Below are 19331 nucleotides of genomic sequence, written 5' to 3' on the forward strand. Positions count from 1 at the left end.
TGGCCCTTGTGGACCACAGGTTCCCATCGCCCCGCCCACAGGCCTCTGGATGGCCAGTGGTCTCCACGGAAACCCACTCAGGGGCGTGTCAATGTCAAGCCCGACAGAAATCTTCACCTATTCAGTTGAAGATTTTTGGCCGAGGAGCTCTAGAGTGGCTTCTGAGTGGTTTATCTTTAATAAAGGGCGGGGATAAGGCGGGAACTGTTACCATCTTTACCAATTAATAGCCGAGATAGCTTTGATGGACAAGCGTAGCGGGAAGAGACCAGGAATGCCGGCTGTCACCCAACCGGCCGGCCGCAGTAAGGAGAAAAGGCCAATCAGAAAGTGGCAGGGGCGGGGCTGAGGGACCGGTTGCTCCGGAAGTGGAGGGAGGGGGTGAAAATGGCGCCCAGCTCGAAATCGGAGCGGAACAGCGGGGCCGGGAGCGCCGGCGGCGGCCCTGGGGGCACCGGAGGGAAGCGGGCCGTGGGGCGGCGGCGGGAACACGTTCTCAAGCAGCTGGAGCGAGTCAAGGTGAGGCCTGGAGCCTGAGGCATGCGCACCCGGTTGTGAGGAGGAGGGGACGCGGGAGGCGGCCGAGGGAGGGCGGCGCGGCGGGGTGGGGGGCGGGGCCGGGAGGGGGCTGGGCGGGCCGGGCAGTGGGGATGGGGATGGGTTTGGCAGTATTGAGGCTGGTGCTGAGGCGCGGGCTGGGCAGGCGAAGGTTGGTGACTTGTGTGGAGCCAGCTAGGCGGGTCACCTGCAGGGGGCCTTGGATGAAGGCTGCTAGGCGAGATCATTGAAGAAGGGGCTTGAGTGGAGGAGGCCGGGAAGAATCATGGCTGAAAGAACGGGGATGGAGGCGGATGGGCCGGTAGAGGCTGTCCGAGGAATCTGGAGGAAGGGGAGACCTTGGTTTTAGCAGATTTTTCAAAGCGCTGCCCCTATTGGAGTCCCCCCCCCCCCCCCCCCCCCCGTGAAGAGCCCCTGCTACCGGCTCTGGGCATCCTCTGATTGATGCTCCATCTCTGACCATCACTATCTCTAGTTCGGGTACCAAGGTCTGCCTTATTGAGTGGAGGAGAGTTTCCAGAGTAGGGACGGGTCTTCTCAAAGTGGAAGCCACTTGGTCAGGGCTCTGTCTCCCTTGTCAGAGAACACCGGGAAGGACAGGAATGTGAATAATCTGTTAGGTGGGCAGCAGTGGAACAAGATTGTCTCTGTGCAATGGGAAGTTGGGAGCTGGGTGAGGGCAAAACATGCCTTTTAACTGGTGCTCCCTATGCAAGGCTGTGGCTCTGCCCTTAGCCTAGACACTCCCTGGGCAAGGGTTATATCCTCTCAGGAAGGCTTGTCTGACAACCATTCCCTTCATGGGTTGAGATGAACTGGGGCAAGGTGCCAGCCCTTCCTCTGCAGCTCTCTTCCCACTAGATGGCCATCTCTTGAAGTCGGGCCAAAATAGCTCCCCAGTGATCAGCTTTATTCCTGTGTTGCCTTAGATCCTTCCTTAGTGATGCTTTAGGGTGCGACAGTTGGTTGGCAGGTAGCAGTTAAGAAAGGGATTTGCTTAATAATGGATTGGAGCATTGGGAATACTGGGAGCTTTAGGTTCTGGGGCCAGTAAGATGGCTCCATAGGTACAGGGGCTTGCCACCAAACCTAATAATGTGTGACCCCAGGACTCAGTGAGAGGACACATAGACTTCTGCACTTGTCCTCGCCTCTACTGTGGGTTGTAGTCTGCACGATAACTACATTATAAAAAGAGAAATGGGTCCCCATGTGGGCTAATCGGGAGCAGGCAAATATATCTGTGGTCCCCACATCTTAGTCTCCTGTCTTACGGGTCAGCTTTCAGGAAGGAGCCAGTTCTAGTGAGGGGAATCCTTCCACAGGGAGATGTGGGGCTTATGCTGGGACATTTCTGAATCCAAACAGTATTATGGTTGGGATGTGACCCCTTGGTGGTGGGGTGCTTTGTAAGATCACTTGGCTGAAGAGCCCTGGCTGTCTCTTCCCCAGATCAGTGGGCAGCTCTCACCTCGTCTTTTCCGGAAGCTACCCCCCAGGGTCTGTGTGTCCCTCAAGAACATCGTAGACGAGGACTTTCTCTACGCAGGGTGAGGCTGAAGCTAGGCTGGGTGTAGTGGGTGGGGCTGTGAGCTTGTCCTCACCCGGCCACTCTGCACGTTCTACCCCACAGCCATATCTTCCTGGGATTTTCCAAGTGTGGCCGCTATGTCCTCTCCTACACCAGCAGCAGTGGGGATGACGACTTCTCCTTCTACATATATCACCTCTACTGGTGGGAGTTCAACGTCCACAGCAAGCTCAAGCTGGTAGGACTAGGCCTTCTCTTTCAGGAAGCCCTGCACTGGGCTGACCCTCAGACAGCAGGGACTCGGCTGCTCTTGTACTATGCAGTCCATGTCCTGTGTAGAAATGGCACTGAAATACCAGTGGGGCGACCCAGGTAGAGTTGCTGAGTTTTTAGGTTAAACTGGTGATTTCATTTGGCTTAGGTGGCAACGTACAGCCCGTCTGACACCCTTGGCCTGGGGCAGGATGCAGGCAGTATGTGCAGGATTCACACAGGTTGTCTCAGTGGCTTTAGTATTCAACCTGACCCCCGCCGCTACTTCAGTTTCTGTTGCCCATGGGCTTCATTACCCAGCGGGAACAGGGAAGTAACATTCAGTCGGGTTCCCTCCAGTTTGCAGGGCTCTCTTTGGCTCAGGCCTTCCTAGGGCACTTGTGATGGGAGCTCTTCTCTAGCTTGGTTCTGGTGTAGCTTCCCTGCTCTGGTCGGGCCTGCTTGGCCTTCCCTGACTGAGCGCGCTGCTTAGGTCCGGCAGGTGCGGCTCTTCCAGGATGAGGAGATCTACAGTGACCTGTACCTGACCGTGTGTGAGTGGCCTAGCGACGCTTCCAAGGTCATCGTGTTTGGTTTCAAGTGAGACTGGGGGCAGGCAGGGTGGCTGTGGGACAGGCGGGGTGGGCTTGTAACCCGTCCATGGGCTTGAGGCTGAGGGTGTGCTACCCCTAGCACCCGCTCAGCCAACGGGATGCTCATGAACATGATGATGATGAGCGATGAGAACCATCGTGACATCTACATCAGCACTGTGGCTGTGCCACCTCGGGGCCGCTGTGCTGCCTGCCAGGATGCCAGTCGTGCCCACCCAGGTGAGGCACCCGGGGCCCTAGAGGGAGATGTGGCTGGTCCACTGTCAGGACATCAAATGAGCTATGGTGTGTCTTGGTGCAGGGGACCCAAGCGCACAGTGCCTGCAGCATGGCTTCATGCTGCACACCAAATACCAGGTGGTGTACCCTTTCCCCACCTTTCAACCCGCCTTCCAACTCAAGAAGGATCAGGTGGTGCTGCTCAACACCAGCTACTCTCTGGTGGCCTGCGCTGTCTCCGTCCACTCAGCAGGTAGGCTTGCCTGTTTGTATTCAGACTAGGAAACCTGGCTGAGAGGGGTCAAATCTCTCAGGGTTATATAGCTGGGAGGTGGGAAGGCTGGGCTCGCATGTTCAACAAATGCCTTACAGCTACTCGAAGTCAACCCAGGAGCTGCTTTAGCCATAGTGGGACTAGAGGTTCTTACCCTGGGCAGGAAGAACTGCTGGGGCTGGTCCGCATAGTGACCTACTAAGAAATGTAGGACTGGGGCTGGAGAGATGGCTCAGTGGTTAAGAGCACCGACTGCTCTTCCTGAGGTCCTGAGTTCAAATCCCAGCAACCACATGGTGGCTCACAACCATCTATAATGGGATCTGATGCCTTCTTCTGGTGTGTCTGAAGACAGCTACAGTGTACTCATATATAATAAATAAATAAAATATTAAAAAAAAAAAAGAAATGTAGGACTGTTTCCTGCCCAGCCTGACAAAAAAGGAGATAATATAATGAAGTGCAGTTAAAGTGCTCTGAGGACAGGGACACGTCCTTAGCAGTGCATCTTTGTGTAAAAATGAGACGTGTCCATGCGGTGTTGATGGTGTGACAGTGGGCAGTGCTGGGATCCCTCCATAGTCAGTGTCGCCCTGCCAACATTAGAGCGTAGCTAGTATACACTCGGCTGTCTTGTATCCTTGGTGTTAGGAATACTAGGAACAAATTTCATGATGTCTCCTTTGTTAGACAATGTCTGAAGCCCTAGCTGACCCAGAACTCACAGATCTCTGCCTCCTGAATGCTAGAATTAAAGGTGTATATCACCATAACCTGGCTTTCATAGTGCATTTTTCTTTTTTTAATTTTTAAATTACATTTTATTTTATATTACTTAAACATTTTTTTGTATGTTTGTCAGTTTGTATGCATGTATTCATATGCATGAGGCATGTACCAGGGAAGTCAGGACAACTTTCGGGAGTTCATTCTCTTCAATCGTGTGGATTCCAGGAATTTTGAATTTAGGTCACCTTTATCTGCTAAGCCATTTATGTCTTGATAGAGTGACATGTTAGAAAGTAGGGTGATGTCAGTGTCTGGCAGGAAGAGAGTGAGTCTGAGCCCACAGCTCTGCCCTGCTGGCTCCCTCCCTCTAGAAGTCTGGAGTCAACAGCTGCAAATTCACGTCCACAGCAGAGAGTCCAGTGCCTCCTGGTGCTCTGCTCTTAGGTAGAGGACCACCAGGTCTGTGTCCTATAGAATAGCAGAGAAAGGCCATGACATACATGTTACAGCTGGACACAGACACAGGAAGGAGCGCTATAGGTCCATACTGCTTTTGGGTAACATGTTTGATTTGGGGAGAACTCAAGACTATTCCCATTAAAGTGGCTGCCCTGGGGCAGGGGAAGGAAGAGGCATGGTCAAGTGCATGTGACAAGCTGACCAGCAAAGGACAGGAACTTAATCACCAGACTCAGCTCGAGTTCTCCCCAGCCCTACCCTGGACACCTTTGTCACTATGGAAGAGATATCTAAGCTTTACTAAGGCTGTGCCACCTGTTGACCATGAACCTGGCACACGAGCCCCAAGCAAGGAATGAGGAGTCTTGGCTGGGGACCTGTATTGGCTTTGTCCCTGCCTGGTGTTCAGCTTATCCCAGAAGTTTATACCAAGCAGTTTTCAGCTTACCTCTTTCCTGAGTGTCCCACCATTGTCCCTTGGACAAAAGCCTGTCTGAGGGATGGGTGTGGCACTCCTTGGTGGCTTGTTAGGTTCCTCTGCTGACTCCTACTTCCTCTAGTAAGTGTGGCCTGTCTGCTTGTGCTGGTCTGGTCCAGTTAGGAGAATTCAGTTAGCTGTTAACCTGTTCTCAGTGCAGACAGCACTCCAAGGGCAAAGCTTTGTTCTTCTCATTTGCTGGGTCCTTTCTGAATAGAATGATAAGTGTTCAAAGATGAGATTTAAGTACTGGCCTGGCATGAGGAAGGCCCTGGCTCTACTCCCAGCATGCTTTTAAAAAGTCTTGAATGAATGTATGTCTGCGTAGGTCTGGTCTTTGCATTCAGACTGTATGTACTTTCTGAATTCATGCCTTTCCAAGGGTTTTAGCTTGACTAAAGCACAGGAATGGCTCCCAGGGACTCCTTCAGGTGGTTTTCTAGTTCAGGCTTTGAACTGTAGTGACATAGCCCACTTTCATGCTTTTTTTCAGGTGACAGCAGTTTCTGCCAAATCCTGTATGACCACACAGCTTTGCCCCCCGCCCCACCCAGTTCTCCAGGACCTTGGAGCCCTGAGGCTCCTGCCTTCCCCAGCCTTGGTGTTGAAGTGGCCCCAGCCCAGCCCTCTGGAGCCCCTGAGCCCTCACCAGCCATTGCCAAGGCCAAGGAGTTTGTGGCTGACATCTTCCGCAGGGCCAAAGAGGCCAAGGGTAGTGTCTTGGAGGAAGCTCGGCTGCCCTCTGGTTTGGGGCCCTCAAACAGCCGCTGCCGCCCATCTTTAGAGCTGCCAGCCCCAAGTGGGGAAGTGGTACCCAGGGCCAGCCCTCCTGCTGCAGAGCCCACAGCCCCGGAGCCTGGCTACATCAATTACACCAAGCTGCACTATGTGTTACAGTCTGGGGAAGGGACAGAGCCTGAGGATGGTGAGGGCCTTCCTGGGACAGGATCTGGGATGGGGTGGTTCCAAGAGGACCGCTGGCCTGCTCCTACCTTCTGCCTGCCTCCCCAGAGTTTGAGGATGACAAGATCTCTCTACCCTTTGTGGTAACTGATCTCCGCGGCCGCAACTTACGGCCCATGCGAGAGCGGACAGACATGCAGGTGGGTAGCTATGATGCAGGCCGCGGGTGACCCAGGATCTGGGGTGGTTGGCACAACCCGCAGCTCTCTGCCATTTCTCCCCAGGGCCAGTACCTGACAGTGGAGCAGCTTACACTGGACTTCGAGTATGTCATCAATGAGGTTATCCGCCACGATGCCACTTGGGGTCACCAGTTCTGCTCTTTCAGTGACTATGACATAGTCATCCTGGAGGTGAGGCTGGGGCACAGCAGGAGGCAGGAGTGTTCCCACTATAGGATCTCTGTAACTGTCACTGCCTGCTTCCCAGGTCTGCCCAGAAACCAACCAGGTCCTGATCAACATTGGCCTGCTGCTCTTGGCCTTCCCAGCTCCCACTGAAGAGGGCCAGCTTCGGTGAGTGGGGGCCTTATAGACCCTTCTGTGCAGGATGTTCAGGGTAGACAGACAGACCCTGGAGAGCTCCTGCTGTCACTGGGGCAGTGACAGAGCCATGCAAGGGACTCACCAGTTTACTCTCTTGTCCTCCACCACAACAGACCAAAGACGTATCACACCAGTCTCAAAGTGGCCTGGGACCTCAACACGGGCATCTTTGAGACAGTCAGCGTGGGTGATCTAACTGAGGTCAAAGGACAGACCAGGTGAGGCAAGGTTAGAGTGAGTTGCCAGGGAACCCTGATGGTTGGCAGGAAAGTTCTTCACTCATCTACCTGGTCCCCAGTGGCAGTGTCTGGAGCTCCTACCGAAAGAGCTGCGTGGACATGGTCATGAAGTGGCTGGTGCCAGAGAGCAGTGGCCGCTATGTGAACAGGATGACTAACGAGGCACTGCACAAAGGTAGGAGGTGTCCTGGCTGCCAGGACACCTGATCTTACCTGGATCCCTGGCAGCTAGGTGTAAGGGGTGTCATGGGATGTGAGTGGCATCCAGCTCTGGCAGGAATCATAGGTGGGGAATCACTGGGAGCTGTTTCTGGAACTTTTTTTAATCTAGTTAGGCCATGACTAGGCTACAGGACTGGACAAGGTAGATGACGGTTGTGCTGTCCTTCTCTGCAGGGTGCTCACTGAAGGTTCTGGCAGACAGTGAGCGGTACACTTGGATTGTGCTGTGAGGGCTGGACTGCCCTGGACCCTGACTCCAACTACCTCCACGGCCCGGAGGGAGAGGACCACCTTCCTGGGCTGGCCCTACGAGGGTCACAACCGGCACTAGTGTTAGGTTGCGGGATGGGACTGGTGCAGCAGCCTCTGGTGGCCCGAGAGTCTGGATGTGTCTTTATTTATGCCTATTTAAGTTGGGAAAGGGCAGAGAGAGGAGCCCCTTAGGCCTGGCCTGCCCCAGCGCAGCCTAGTCCTGCTCCCTGTGCTCCAGCCCTTTTCCTTGGCTGCAAGTGTAGCCCTCTAGGAGGCCAGTGGTTCCAGCCTCCCTCACCTAGGGTGGGAACCCTGTGGCCACTTCGCCTTGTTCCTCATGTACTAAATGCTTTATTTCTGACCTGGCTGGTGTCCCTTTCTGTCCTCACCACTCCACACACATTCCCCATCCAACCCTGCTCTAGTCATCAGTAGACAAAGATCACAGCAGTATTTATTGTTTTAAGAAAGACTACAAAAAAGGTAGAAAACAGCACACTAAAACTACCACGCGCGTGGGTACTCTGACCACTGGGAAGGGAGGCCCATGGGGAGTGTGCAGGACCACCCCAAAAGCTGTAGCACGCGGAGCACACAAAATAGTGATTTCTATACAATAGGCCAGATTTTCTTTTTTTCTTCATAAACATCTATCACAGATTGAAGACACTGAGAAAACGGGAACGGATAAGGCCATGATGGTTGGAAAAAAACCCAACAAGTTACTGACTCCGCTCAAGCGGCACTCACTAATCACACAATAGTTACGGGGGTCGGGGCACTGCACGGAGGAGAAGCATCTCTGGGAGCAGGTTTCGGTCACAAGCTGATGGGGTGGAAGGCGCAGGGCGAGGCCTTGGGTCTGGAGCACCTGGCCCTGCAGCCAGCCAGATGCTCCTCTTTGGAAGCTGGAGGCCGGGGCCCTTCACAATGTGCCCCTCTCTGGGCTGCGGGGCCAGGAGAACCCAGCTCTGGAGAAGGTGCAACACCCACAGCTTTAATTGCACTTATACCAAGAAAGGGGAGCAGCGGGGTACTGCTGCTGACGGGGGTCCCAAGGTGCTACCCACCTGCGCCTACTCAGGCAGGCTGTGCAAAGCCAGAGAGCAGAATAAGTTAACAGTTCCGCAGGGGAGGAGCTGGCCTGCTGCCCTCTGGAGTGGTAGTGGTGGGGGACCGGGCTGTGAGCTGGGGCAGGAAGGAGGGACACCTGGGCAGGTTCCTTAAGGCACATCTTTTGTGTCAGGGTTTGCAGCTTCGGTTCTGCCCAGCCCCGCCCATGATTGTACCAGCCCCATATAGGGGAGACTCTCTTAGCCTTCCCTATCAGGGGAACCCTCTCCAGCTCTGGCATGTGCTGGAAGGGTGACAGTGAAGCCACAAAAACTGAAGGACCGGACCCTGGCCTGGAGGGGCAGCAGCAGCAGGTTGGGCGGGTGGAGGGGTGCAGGGAGGTCTCAGGCTTAGCTGGAGGGCAGGGCCTGCACAAAGAGGCCACGAGTGTCAGTCCGCGCCAGTTTCGCTGGTGGTTCCAGAGTTTCTGGGCCTAGTGCGGGGGACTCGCTGCCAGCAGCCAGTGAGATGTCTTGTGGCAGCTCGTCCTCACTCTCCTCTTCCTCCTCCTCTTCCTCATCTGGGGCACAGGGACCAGGCCCAGCTCAGCGACAGACTGAAATTTCCAGGGACACTTGGCCTCCCCCATCATTTGCCCCTACCCCTGGAACCCAGGTCACAGGTGGGGACATGCATCGCTACCTTTGTCAGGGTCCAAGGGATTCAGTGAGGTGGCCAGGTTTGCAAACTGGAAGAGGAAAAAGGAAAGTCAGGGTTCCACTACCAGGTAGGTACCTGCCCACATCCCTAGAACCTCACCATGCATACCTCTCCCATGACTGCGATTGGGGTCTCGCCCTTGGCCTGGGCCACTCTGTGCTCGATCAGGTAGTACATGTACTCGTCATAGAGCAGCCGGATGAGGTGGAAGGAGCCAAAGCTGGCAGCACTGCGCAGGGTCAGGTCCCGGATTACCATGGAGCTGGGGCAGTGACCAAGAGACTGTCAGGACTCCGGGGCTGTTGACCCTACCCTGCTGCTGACAGGTGCGCTGGGTCTTTGCTGCTTTCCCCAGTGTCTCTGGTGAGCTAATGGGCTTTCCCTAGCCCCATCCACCACTTCTCGCAGGCACACCTCTGAAGGAAGGTCTTCGCTAACATACTGGGATGGCCCTGGTCTCCTCCCTCCCAGCCAGGGCCTGGTTGCACGGGTGCTCACCTGTAGAAGGACCACTTGAGGAGGAAGAGCTTGGCCGCCTTGGGGAAGCCGGAACTGCCCTGGTAGGGCTTGAGCACCTGGCTCACAACGCCATCCAGCCAGGCTGCCCACTGCTCCAGTGAGTTCTGCTGCTGCAGCGTCACCTTGAAGTCCTGCTCCAGACGCTGCACCACACGGTCCTCGCAGCGACACACCCACGAGGCCTGCTCCTGGGGCGCAGCAGGCAGCCGCTCAGCCGTCTCTCCCATCGCTCCCTCCTGTCCCAGCCCCAATGGTGCTCACCTGGACATTTGCGAAGTCCACTCGATTGAGGTCGCTTAGCATCTGGTTGATCTGGGCAGTGTTCTGCAGCACTGCGCGCGCTGCCTGTGCCAAGTGGTTGAGCGATGTGTAGCGCCGCAGCGTCTGTGCGAAGGCGCCGGCTGCTGCCACCTGTATTGGAGACAGCGGACTGGAGGCTTCCACACAAACCCAGCTCATCCTCACCTGTTGCCTGCCACCCGACCTTTTTTCTTAAAAACCGGAAGGGTATGTGTCACTGCTTCTGTTTGTAGACCAAGGGTGGACCTCAAGTACTAGTGTGGGTTAAACATTCAACTTACTGTGTTGCCATCCATCCATCCATCTGTCTGTCCATCTGTCTATGTATACATCCATTTTGGTTTTTCGAGACAGGGTTTTTCTGTGTAGCCCTGGCCGTCCTGGACTGGGCTAACCTCAAACTCTACCTGCCTTTGCCTCCAGAATGCTGGGATTAAAGGTGGGGGTGCCACCACCGGCTATTTTCCTATTTATTTATTTTGTGTATTTGGGTTTTTTGTTGTTGCTTTTTTGAGACAGTGTTTCTCTGTAGCCTTGGCTGTCTTGGAACTCACTCTGTAGACCAGGCTGGTCTTAAACTCACAAAGATCAGCTACCACTGCCTCCTGAGTGCTGAGATTAAGGCATGTGACAGCACACCCTGCTTATTTTGTGCATGTGTGATGGCCTACTCTCGAAAGTCGGAGGACACCTGGTGGTAGTGAGTTTTCTCCATCACTTGGATCCCAGCATCAAATTCAGGTTACTTACATGGAAGGCAAGTACTTTTATGCATTGAGCCATCTCCCTGGCTCTGACTTGTACGTTTTTAAACTATGTGTGTGATGGTGATCAGACTCAGATCCACTCATACTAAGGCATTGTTCACCACTGAGCACACTACTCCCTGCCGCCAGCCCCAAGTGAGTGGGATATTTTGTTTTGTCTCCTTCGGTCGTGCTATGTGGTCCAGACAAGGCCAGCCCTTTGGTGCCCTCGTCCTTTGTGCTGGGATTACAGTTATTACAGGTATGCCTCTTCATTCCCACGCACGCCATTTTCAAGGAAAGACACAACAACAAAGCTTGCCCTCCAGTGCTGAGGCTGGAGCCCAAGGCCTTGGATCAAGAGTGCACTGCTGGGGCTGGAGAGATGGCTCAGCGGTTAAGAGCACCCGACTGCTCTTCCAGAGGTCATGAGTTCAATTCCCAGCAACCACATGGTGGCTCACAACCATCTGTAAAGAGATCTGATGCCCTCTTCTGGTGTATCTGAAGACAGCTACAGTGTACTTATATATAATAAATGAATAAATAAAAAAAAATTAAGAGTGCACAGCTGAGCTCTATATGCAGTTGTAAATCACCGTCAACCAGTGCAGCCTCACACACAGGCCTGCTACACATGCTGGGCCACACCTTCAATCCCAGCACTCAGAGGCAGGGGCAGGTGACTCTGGTGACTATGAGGCCACCCTGGTCTACAAAGAAGAGTTCTAGGCCAATTGGGACTACACAGTAAAGCTGTGTCTTAATAAATAAGTAGATAGATGACAGACAGGTAAATAAGGGAGAGAAATGTCTGAAGTACTAAGACCCTGGGAGCCTTTCAGATATGGGTCCCTGGGGATACGCAGCAGGAGAAAGCCTGGAGCCAGCCCTGAGGCCCTTGAAGGGGACGTCTTCACAGGCACACAGCAGGCATGCAGACGAACCTTTTAGCCAATGCTGCAGCCTCATTTCCAGTCCACTCACCTTCACCCGCAGCATCTCCTCAGGGATGTTCACCATGGCATGGGTCAGCCAGCTCTCCAGGCTCTTGGCAAAGTTCCGGATTGCTTGGGTCAAGGCACCTGTGGAAGATGGCAGTACTGGTCAGGGCAGGGAGGGTGGGGTAGGGTGGTGCCTTCCGGGGAGGGGGACTGCCGCCAGCACTCACTGGGGATGGGCCGCAGAACATCAGGGATAAGGATCTCCACCAGGCCCTGGTACAGCACATTGTCACAGTGCTTGGTCCACTGAAGCACAGGCTGGAACTTGGAGAGGAGCACCAGACTGGCCCTGGGCAGCCGCTTCTCTGCCTCATCATGCCTGTAGGAACCCACCCAAGCCCTAGTCAAGGGCATGTGCAATCCCTGCATGCAGGGGTCACCTCCTTCCAAACCCTGGGCACTCACACGGCCAGTGGTGGTGCCTCGTTAGGCTGGCTAAGGTTATATCTCCAGAAGGTCTTCCACAGCGTTTCTACCAGTGTAAACTGGAGATTTACCATGACGTCCACAATGGCCTGCAGGGTCAGGGATTCACAATGGGAAATGGCAAAGAGCCATCGGGGGCTTCCTGCCGAAGGCAGAAGGCCAGTTTGCCTTTAAGGCTAGCCCACTCAGTCTCTCACTCATCTGACAGCCCTACCTCACAGTGCTCCCGGTACAGGACCTGGAAGGCCTTGATGTCCCCAGGACCGACACCCTCAGGCAGCACTTTGCCCTGGAGGTCCAGCTCAGCAAAATCAGGGAGGCTCCTGGAGGCATCTAGGAGTGAGAGCACTATGAGGACCTGTGTCCATCCACCTACCTCTCTTGCTTCCTTTGGGGTTCCAGTCACCTATCACCTTTCCAACGTGTGGATCCCCATGTAGGCTCAAGCGGGATCACTACTGGCTGGGGTCCATGGACCCCAGACCCAAGAGCACACGAGGTGCTTTTGCCAGCCCTGGCAGCAGAAAATTGCTGGTTCTCACTCATCTTTAGTCACCTGATACAGGCAGCCTCCCTGCCGAGAGAGTAGGTGCCTAAAGGCCCCACTTGAAGGCCACCAGGGCCACACAACTCTGTGGCATCATCTCCCACCTTTCACTCCCCAGCCACAGCGTCGCTGTTCACCGACAGGCTGATCTTAGCAGCTGTCAGCGTCACCGTCAGGCCTTGGTTTCCCTTTTTTGCATCGTTAGTGTATGTAGAAACTGAACACGTACCGTGGGGGTACACACTTGCCCTCCCAGTTACTAACCCTAGTCCTAGAGATACAAAGTTGCAGCCAGCAAGGATGGCATGGCCGTCATGTTAATGCACCACTGTTTCAAAGCATTACCTGTTGGTGTGGGATTCTGCGTCGCCAGGCTTCACTGGGGTACATAAACACAGAAGCACTGACTACTGAAAGGAATGGGGTGGTACACGACCTGAGGTCTCAGCACTGTGGAGGCTGAGGCGGAAGGGTCATGAATTCCAAGTCAGCCCTGAATATACGGTGAGACCAGGTCTCCAAAATATGGGATAGACCAGCATGGTAGCACATGACTTTAATCCCAGCTCTTAGGGAGCAAAGGTAAATAGATTTCTGTGAGTTGGAGCCCAGTACGGTCTACACAGTGAGTTCCAGATTAGCCAGGGCTATATAGTGAGACACTGTCTGGAAAAAAAAAATCCAAAGAACCAACAATCCCCAAAAATGGGGTTGGGAGACCTTGAGAGAAGGTTCCTGGGGCTAGAACAATCCCATATAGACAGAAGCAAGCAAGTCCGACTATCCGACTATCCACCAGACTCCCCCTGGGGACCTTCCTGAGTCCCCTGGGGCAGGCTGCACCACCCTGCACCACCCTGCACCGCCCTGCCCTGCCCTGCCCTACCCTGCCCTGCCCTGCCCTGCCCATCGGCTCTCACCCAGGAACTGCTGGTACTGCTGCACCTGAGCGCTGATGTCCGACAGCCCTGTGCTCTGCTGCCCCACAGCAACACCGTTGGCCACGCCCTCCATCTTCTGGATGGGCTTGAGCCTGGAGCGGAAGGGGTAGTGGAGTGCTGGTGGGGAAATGGGCCAGCAGGGGGAGGGGAGACAAACCACCTGGTGGGAGGGATAACCCAGCAGTGTGGGGGCCAGGGTCGGGTAGCAGGTGAGGTCTGATGGAGGGGTATTGGAGAGGAAGTGATGAAGGGCCACCTGGAAGGGATGAGCCCTCTGGTCGGGGTTGTGCAGGCTGATGAATGCTGTCTAGGGTGTGGTCAAGTGGTATGATACAGCCAACTTGGCAGTCTCTGCTCAGTCCCAGAGCAGGAGGCCCTACCTCTGTTTCTGGGAGAACGGTTGGCCTCGCATGGCCATGTGCTGCTGGTCCTCCATCAGCCGCAGCAGGGGTGAGCTGGCTTTGATCCGCAGGCCGTAATAGTGGTACTTAGAGTTGCCCCTGGGAGAAGGTAGGGAAGCGGTTACCAGCTGGGCAGGTGGGACACTGGTGTGTGTGTGTGTGTGTGTTTGATGGTTTCCTCTCATTTAAGGACCTGGACGAGAGAACTTCCCAGCTGAGCTAAAGAACATGGCATGATGTGCCAGGAGTGAGGACATGGCATGTAAGTCACCGCTTGCTACCAACTCTGATGCCAGGCTAGCACTTGACAGACACTAGGCTGTTGGTCATAAAGCCAGTGAGTTGCTTATACTGCTAAGCATGTAGCCCCACTCTGCTTTGTCTCTATCCCATGAAGGGTGCTCCATCAGCCTAGACACACATGAAAACTGAGACACGGAGATTAAGCCCATCAACAAATGAATGCATGCAAATGAGGCCTGAGCAACTGTCTGGAAGAGAGCAGCAGGAACCCAGAGATCACTGAGTAAGGGGATGGGGTAAAGACAAGGAAAGGGAAGATAGTCAGAGCAATGTCGCCAGGGTGGGCACAAGCAGGACTGAGCAAGGGAGTGAAGGAGGGCAAGAGGGTGCTTGCCCTGTGGTTCAAGCTCACTTGGAGTTGAGGTGGGCCATGTGGGCAGAGTGTACACCCTCCGGGCCAAGAGCAGATGAGGGGAGAGGGGGCAGGGCAAACCTGGTGCCCAGACGGCGCGTACGCAGACCCATGAATACGGAGCGGATGAGCTTGCCGAAGGAGGCAGCGTTAACCGGCTCCAGCTTCTGTTCCTGGCAGTGCAGCAGGTAGTGGCAGTAGAGGGTGCTCCGCGGCAGGCTCACGCCCTCAGCGGTCTCGTAATTATCCAGGAGCCACTGGACCTGGAGCACACGAGAAGACTGGGCAGTGCTGACAGTCTGTGGGCAGGCTGCTGCATTTTCTGCAACTGCTTTCCACAGAGGTTCTGAAAGCCACCCTGGCCACCTGTAAGTCACAGATCCTGTCACTGTATTCCTGAGAACTACAGTCTTTCAATGTTTCTAGAACACCAATGACCGATACACTTGTTACTAGCCACCTGCAGCTATTTAAAGACAAAGTTGTTAATATATATGAGGGATGAAAAGTCATGAAATTTCATGGATGAAATAAAGGGACCTACAGCAGTTACACTTACACACACACACACACACACACACACACACACACACACACACACACACAGAGAGAGAAAATTCAGGCTCCCAAGGTCACAGAGTAAGAGTCCATGTGTAGAACATTCTGGAAGTGACGCTATAAAGATGGCAGACATTATGGATGGAAAACCAAACTCATGTTCCTGAAGGGGTTCAGGATGTTGAAAGTGAGGTAGAAGAGGGTGAAAATATACCTAAACTCTCAACACTGGGGAAACTGAGGCAGAAGAATCATGAGTTCAAGACCATCCTGGACTTCAAAGTGAGATTCTATCTCAAAAACAACAGACAGGAGCCATCCCTGGTCCCACACTGAGATTTCTGGATTGGGAAATGGGACTCAGTAAGAGGCCCTGTGAAGGGTGCATGGGCAGCACTTATCAGAGCCTCTTATTGACCTCTGTGTTTATGAGTGTGAGTGTGAGTGTGAGTGGACACAGGGGCACAGGCATGGGGCCCAAGTGACTGACAGCTGATGGTCTCTTCCTCGGCTGCTCTGTGTTTGTCGCTTAGCTCAGCTGCTTGGATTTGTTGTTTAATTTCAGTTTTGTGTGTGTGTGTGTATGTGTGTGTGTGTGTGTGTGTGTGTGTGTGTGTGTGTTTTGCCTACATGTATGTCTAAACCCCGTACATGCCCTATCCTCACAGGGGCCAAAAGAAGGTGTCAGATCTCCCAGGACTGGAGTTACAGGCAATGTGAGGTACCATGTGGGCACTGGGACTTGAACCTGGGACCTCTGAAAGAACACCCAGTGCTCTTAACCACTGAACCATCTCTCCTGCCCTACCACAGCCCATCTTGGATTTTTTAAGACAGCATCCCTCTCTGAACCTGGAGCTTATGGTCTGGCTATAGGTGAATCCCAGGTACCGCTTCATCTCTGCTCTTCCTAGGAGGGATTTATAGGCTTGTAGCGTGCTGCGGACCCAAGCTCAGAACCTCGTTCTCACCGAGGGCCTCTGACCACCGGGCCATCCTCAGTCCCTTTCTGTTGATTGTTTCTACTGCATTCATTTGCTCATTTTGTGTAGGAAGAGTGAGTATCCGAGTGAGAGTCAGGGGAGCTGGTTCTTTGCCACCATGGGCTCTCAGGGATTGAACTCAGGTAGTCAGACCTAGTAGTAAGGGCCTTTACCTACTGAACCATCTCACTAGCCTGTATGTGTCTACTTTTGAAAGAAGTCCATGCTACCTATCCCTAGCCAGCGTGGAACTAGGCTGCCCAGTCTGGCCTTACACTTGAGGTCATGCTTCTGCCTCCCCAGTGCTGGGATCACACGAGCACTCAAGCAGTGCTTGGTACCATATTTATAGCTTCCCGTGAACCTGTAATTCTTTGAAATAAGACTGAAAAAGAAAAACACAGAGCATGGTTCCTTAGGGACCTCAGCCACCTGGGCTCAACAGTAACCCAGGGAGAGCGGCACTAGTCCAGGCACAAACAAGTTCCGCCTCCTCATACTGATCATTGGACCCACACGGCTGCGTGCGGTTCTGAGCAGCACCTGAGGACCCACAGGTTGTGAAATCAAATGGTTTGCAGCAGTGGTTTTTGTTTTTGTTTTTTTTTAGGCAGGGTGCACTGTTGTGTGGGGGAGGGTACAGGGGAACTCAGTGTTCTGACCCCATCCATAGTCCCTACTGATAATGGGCCCAATGTGGGCTGCAATTCAGCTCTGCCAATGTGACCCCAGGAGCTCACATCTCTTACTTCCTATCAAGCTACACCAGTTCTGATGAAGCAAGCGCATGTCTGCAACTGTTCCCAGAGCTGCACACAGCAGCCGGGGTGCTGGGGCTGAGCAATGCCTAAGACTGTGCCACATATGCCACCAGGCCCTAGGTCAGGTGAGCGCCATACCACTGTGCTACGCCTTGTTCTCTGGGTACAGCCAGGCTCCCTCCCAAGTGCTCCCTCCCATCCCTCAGTAGGGCTGGAGTACTCACTGTGGCTGGCGAGGCACGGGTGGTGTGGGAGTAAGACTGGCTGGCGTTGCCGAGCATGTAGCCGCCTTGGATCACATAGGTGCCTGCCCCACTGCCGCCGCCGCTGCTGCCGCCACCGCCGCCGCCGCTGCCACCTCCCCCGTTGCCCCCGGCACCCACACTGCTGTTGCTGGCCCCAGCCTCGCTGCTGGATGAGCTGGCGACAATCGGGCTGCCGGATACGTACATGGGCACCGAGCCGCTGCTGGCCACCGTCTGGGAAGTAGCGGGCGTGCTGACCTGGGCAGCCGTGCCTGAAGCCTCATAGTAGCTGGTGCCTGCTGTCTGCGTATAGATCGGCGTCTCAGGGTACTGGTAGGTGCTAGAGCGGCTACCAAGAAACAGACAGGAAGCAATGGTCAAAATCTTGTACTAGAAAGCAGGGGTTCCAGGGTTGGGGATTTAGCTCAGTGGTAGAGCGCTTGCCTAGCAAGCGCAAGGCCCTGGGTTCGGTCCTCAGCTCCGAGAAAAAAAAAGACAAAATAACGAAAGCAGGGGTTCGAGGAGAGAACCGGAGAAGCCACAGAAACACCAGTGTGACCCACCTTTACATCGAAGGGACTGGGGTGGCCTGAGCACTGGAGGGGCAACCACACTCTTGTTCTCTGAAACATTTCTTTCTATTAACTTATTACTTGGAGAGGGGCACACATCATCCATGTACACACACAGGTCAGAGACAACTTGTGGGAGCTGGATCCCTCCTTCCTCTGTATGGGTTCTGGGGACGGAACTCAGATCGCAAAGCTTGGCAGCACGCACCTACCAAGCCACCTTACCAGCCCTCTCTGGGCACTGAGATACACAGCCCTCCAGCACAGGAGTCATCTCCTTACTGCAGGGGAAAACATGGTAGGGTCCAGAGCACACACACAAACACACACACACACACACACACACACACACACACACACACTTCCCTCGTCAACAACAACGTCAACAACAAACAGTTCTCAGTTCAGGGAAGGGAAATACAGGACGGAAGGTAAAGCACAAAGGACTGTAGAGAGGACAGAGGAGCAGTCTCGGCCACCCCTTCCTGGCAGGGAGCTGCCCCTCCAACCCAGAACATGTACTGAGTGCTGCTGGCACAGGGTAACAAGTAGCAGATCTAAGAGGTGCAACTGTAGCAAGACATCTGTAACATTGCCCTTCTTGGCAGGCTGCAGACTAAAGAGGGTTAGGGCAGGAAGAAGAGAAACACCATAATTGCCTCCCAGTCCTCCCCTGGGCACCAATGGACAGCCAACAAGGAAAAGGGATTCAGAGAAGACCATTCTGTGAGCAGGTAGAAGGCTCTATGGAGAGCGGATAGGCAGCTACCTCTCAGTTTTGATCTCTGTGCCCTCCTGATGTGTTACGTGATTAAAGCAGGAAATCTTGAGCCAGGCAGGTGGCTCAGTGGGTGGGGGTGTTTGCCACCAATCCTTAAGACCTAGGTTTTTTTTTTTTTGTTTTGTTTTGTTTTTTTTTTTTGTTTTTTTTTTTGTTTTTTGTTTTTTGTTTTGTTTTTTTTTTGGTTATTTTTTTCGGAGCTGGGGACCGAACCCAGGGCCTTGCACTTCCTAGGCAAGCGCTCTACCACTGAGCTAAATCCCCAACCCCAAGACCTAGGTTTGATCCCCAAATCCCACATAACAGACTCCAGTGCTGGCATCAGCATGTACTTACTACATGGTGCACACACACCCCATACACATGTGTGCACCCTCCCCAACCCCACGAAGGCTGGCAAGGTGGCTCTAGGGTCAGAGACTCACGCCACCACCCCAGGTTCTTACCTAGGTCTGACCCTGCTTCTCATGTCTGAGAAGCGAGCCATTTACTGATTCATCTCCCCAGCCCCCAAGAAAACATTTTAAGACAGAATATGCAAGCCTAAGGAACTAGGTTTGCTCCCTGCAACCTGGGTAAAGGAAAAAGAAAACTGACGCCTTCAAGTTGTACTCTGATCTCCATATGAATACTGTGGTGCATGCGTGCACACAGACACACACCCACCCCATACACATAGAAAAAAATCCTCTTGCCTCTGCCTCCCCAGTGCTGGAACACTGGGGAAGGACAGTTGTACACTCAGGGCATTTCTGAGTAGAAGCAGAGAAAGAGGACACACTAA

The 19331-nt window shown here is 53.9% G+C and overlaps 2 protein-coding genes and 1 non-coding gene across 7 annotated transcripts in view; 1 reads left to right on the forward strand and 2 right to left on the reverse strand.

Annotated features, from left to right (window-relative positions):
• The first annotated feature begins 353 nt into the window (after window positions 1-353).
• Dcaf15 (DDB1 and CUL4 associated factor 15) lies at window positions 354-7704 on the forward strand. Its single transcript, NM_001107162.1, is given in 13 exon segments — window positions 354-519; window positions 2011-2108; window positions 2192-2327; window positions 2835-2941; window positions 3035-3174; window positions 3257-3427; window positions 5608-6039; window positions 6126-6217; window positions 6302-6430; window positions 6507-6592; window positions 6736-6840; window positions 6921-7036; window positions 7258-7704. Coding segments are annotated over 13 exon segments (1800 nt in total). The 5' UTR covers window positions 354-387; the 3' UTR covers window positions 7314-7704.
• A 58-nt stretch (window positions 7705-7762) lies between these two features.
• The window catches only part of Rfx1 (regulatory factor X1), a 30708-nt gene continuing 19139 nt past the window's right edge, over window positions 7763-19331 (reverse strand). For 3 of the 5 annotated variants that reach the window (XM_017601192.3, XM_039097530.2, XM_006255229.5), the window contains 13 exons: window positions 17174-17543; window positions 14729-14910; window positions 13972-14091; window positions 13571-13683; window positions 12318-12436; window positions 12083-12192; window positions 11845-11996; window positions 11661-11758; window positions 9889-10038; window positions 9607-9815; window positions 9217-9370; window positions 9091-9136; window positions 7768-8968 (listed from right to left, as the gene is read on the reverse strand). In XM_017601192.3, coding sequence (XP_017456681.1) covers window positions 8799-8968; window positions 9091-9136; window positions 9217-9370; window positions 9607-9815; window positions 9889-10038; window positions 11661-11758; window positions 11845-11996; window positions 12083-12192; window positions 12318-12436; window positions 13571-13683; window positions 13972-14091; window positions 14729-14910; window positions 17174-17543 — 1993 coding nt within the window. In that variant the 3' untranslated portion in view covers window positions 7768-8798. Of the gene's footprint in view, window positions 9005-9090; window positions 9137-9216; window positions 9371-9606; window positions 9816-9888; window positions 10039-11660; window positions 11759-11844; window positions 11997-12082; window positions 12193-12317; window positions 12437-13570; window positions 13684-13971; window positions 14092-14728; window positions 14911-17173; window positions 17544-19331 lie in introns of all 5 variants that reach the window. The other 2 variants (NM_001105944.1, XM_006255231.5) reach the window with 2 other exon arrangements.
• Mir709 (microRNA mir-709) lies at window positions 19233-19325 on the reverse strand. The gene has a single exon (NR_162815.1). It is a non-coding gene; the product is annotated as a microRNA mir-709 (primary transcript).

This window comes from Rattus norvegicus, chromosome 19, assembly GCF_036323735.1.
Source record: "Rattus norvegicus strain BN/NHsdMcwi chromosome 19, GRCr8, whole genome shotgun sequence".
Lineage (NCBI taxonomy): Eukaryota > Metazoa > Chordata > Mammalia > Rodentia > Muridae > Rattus > Rattus norvegicus.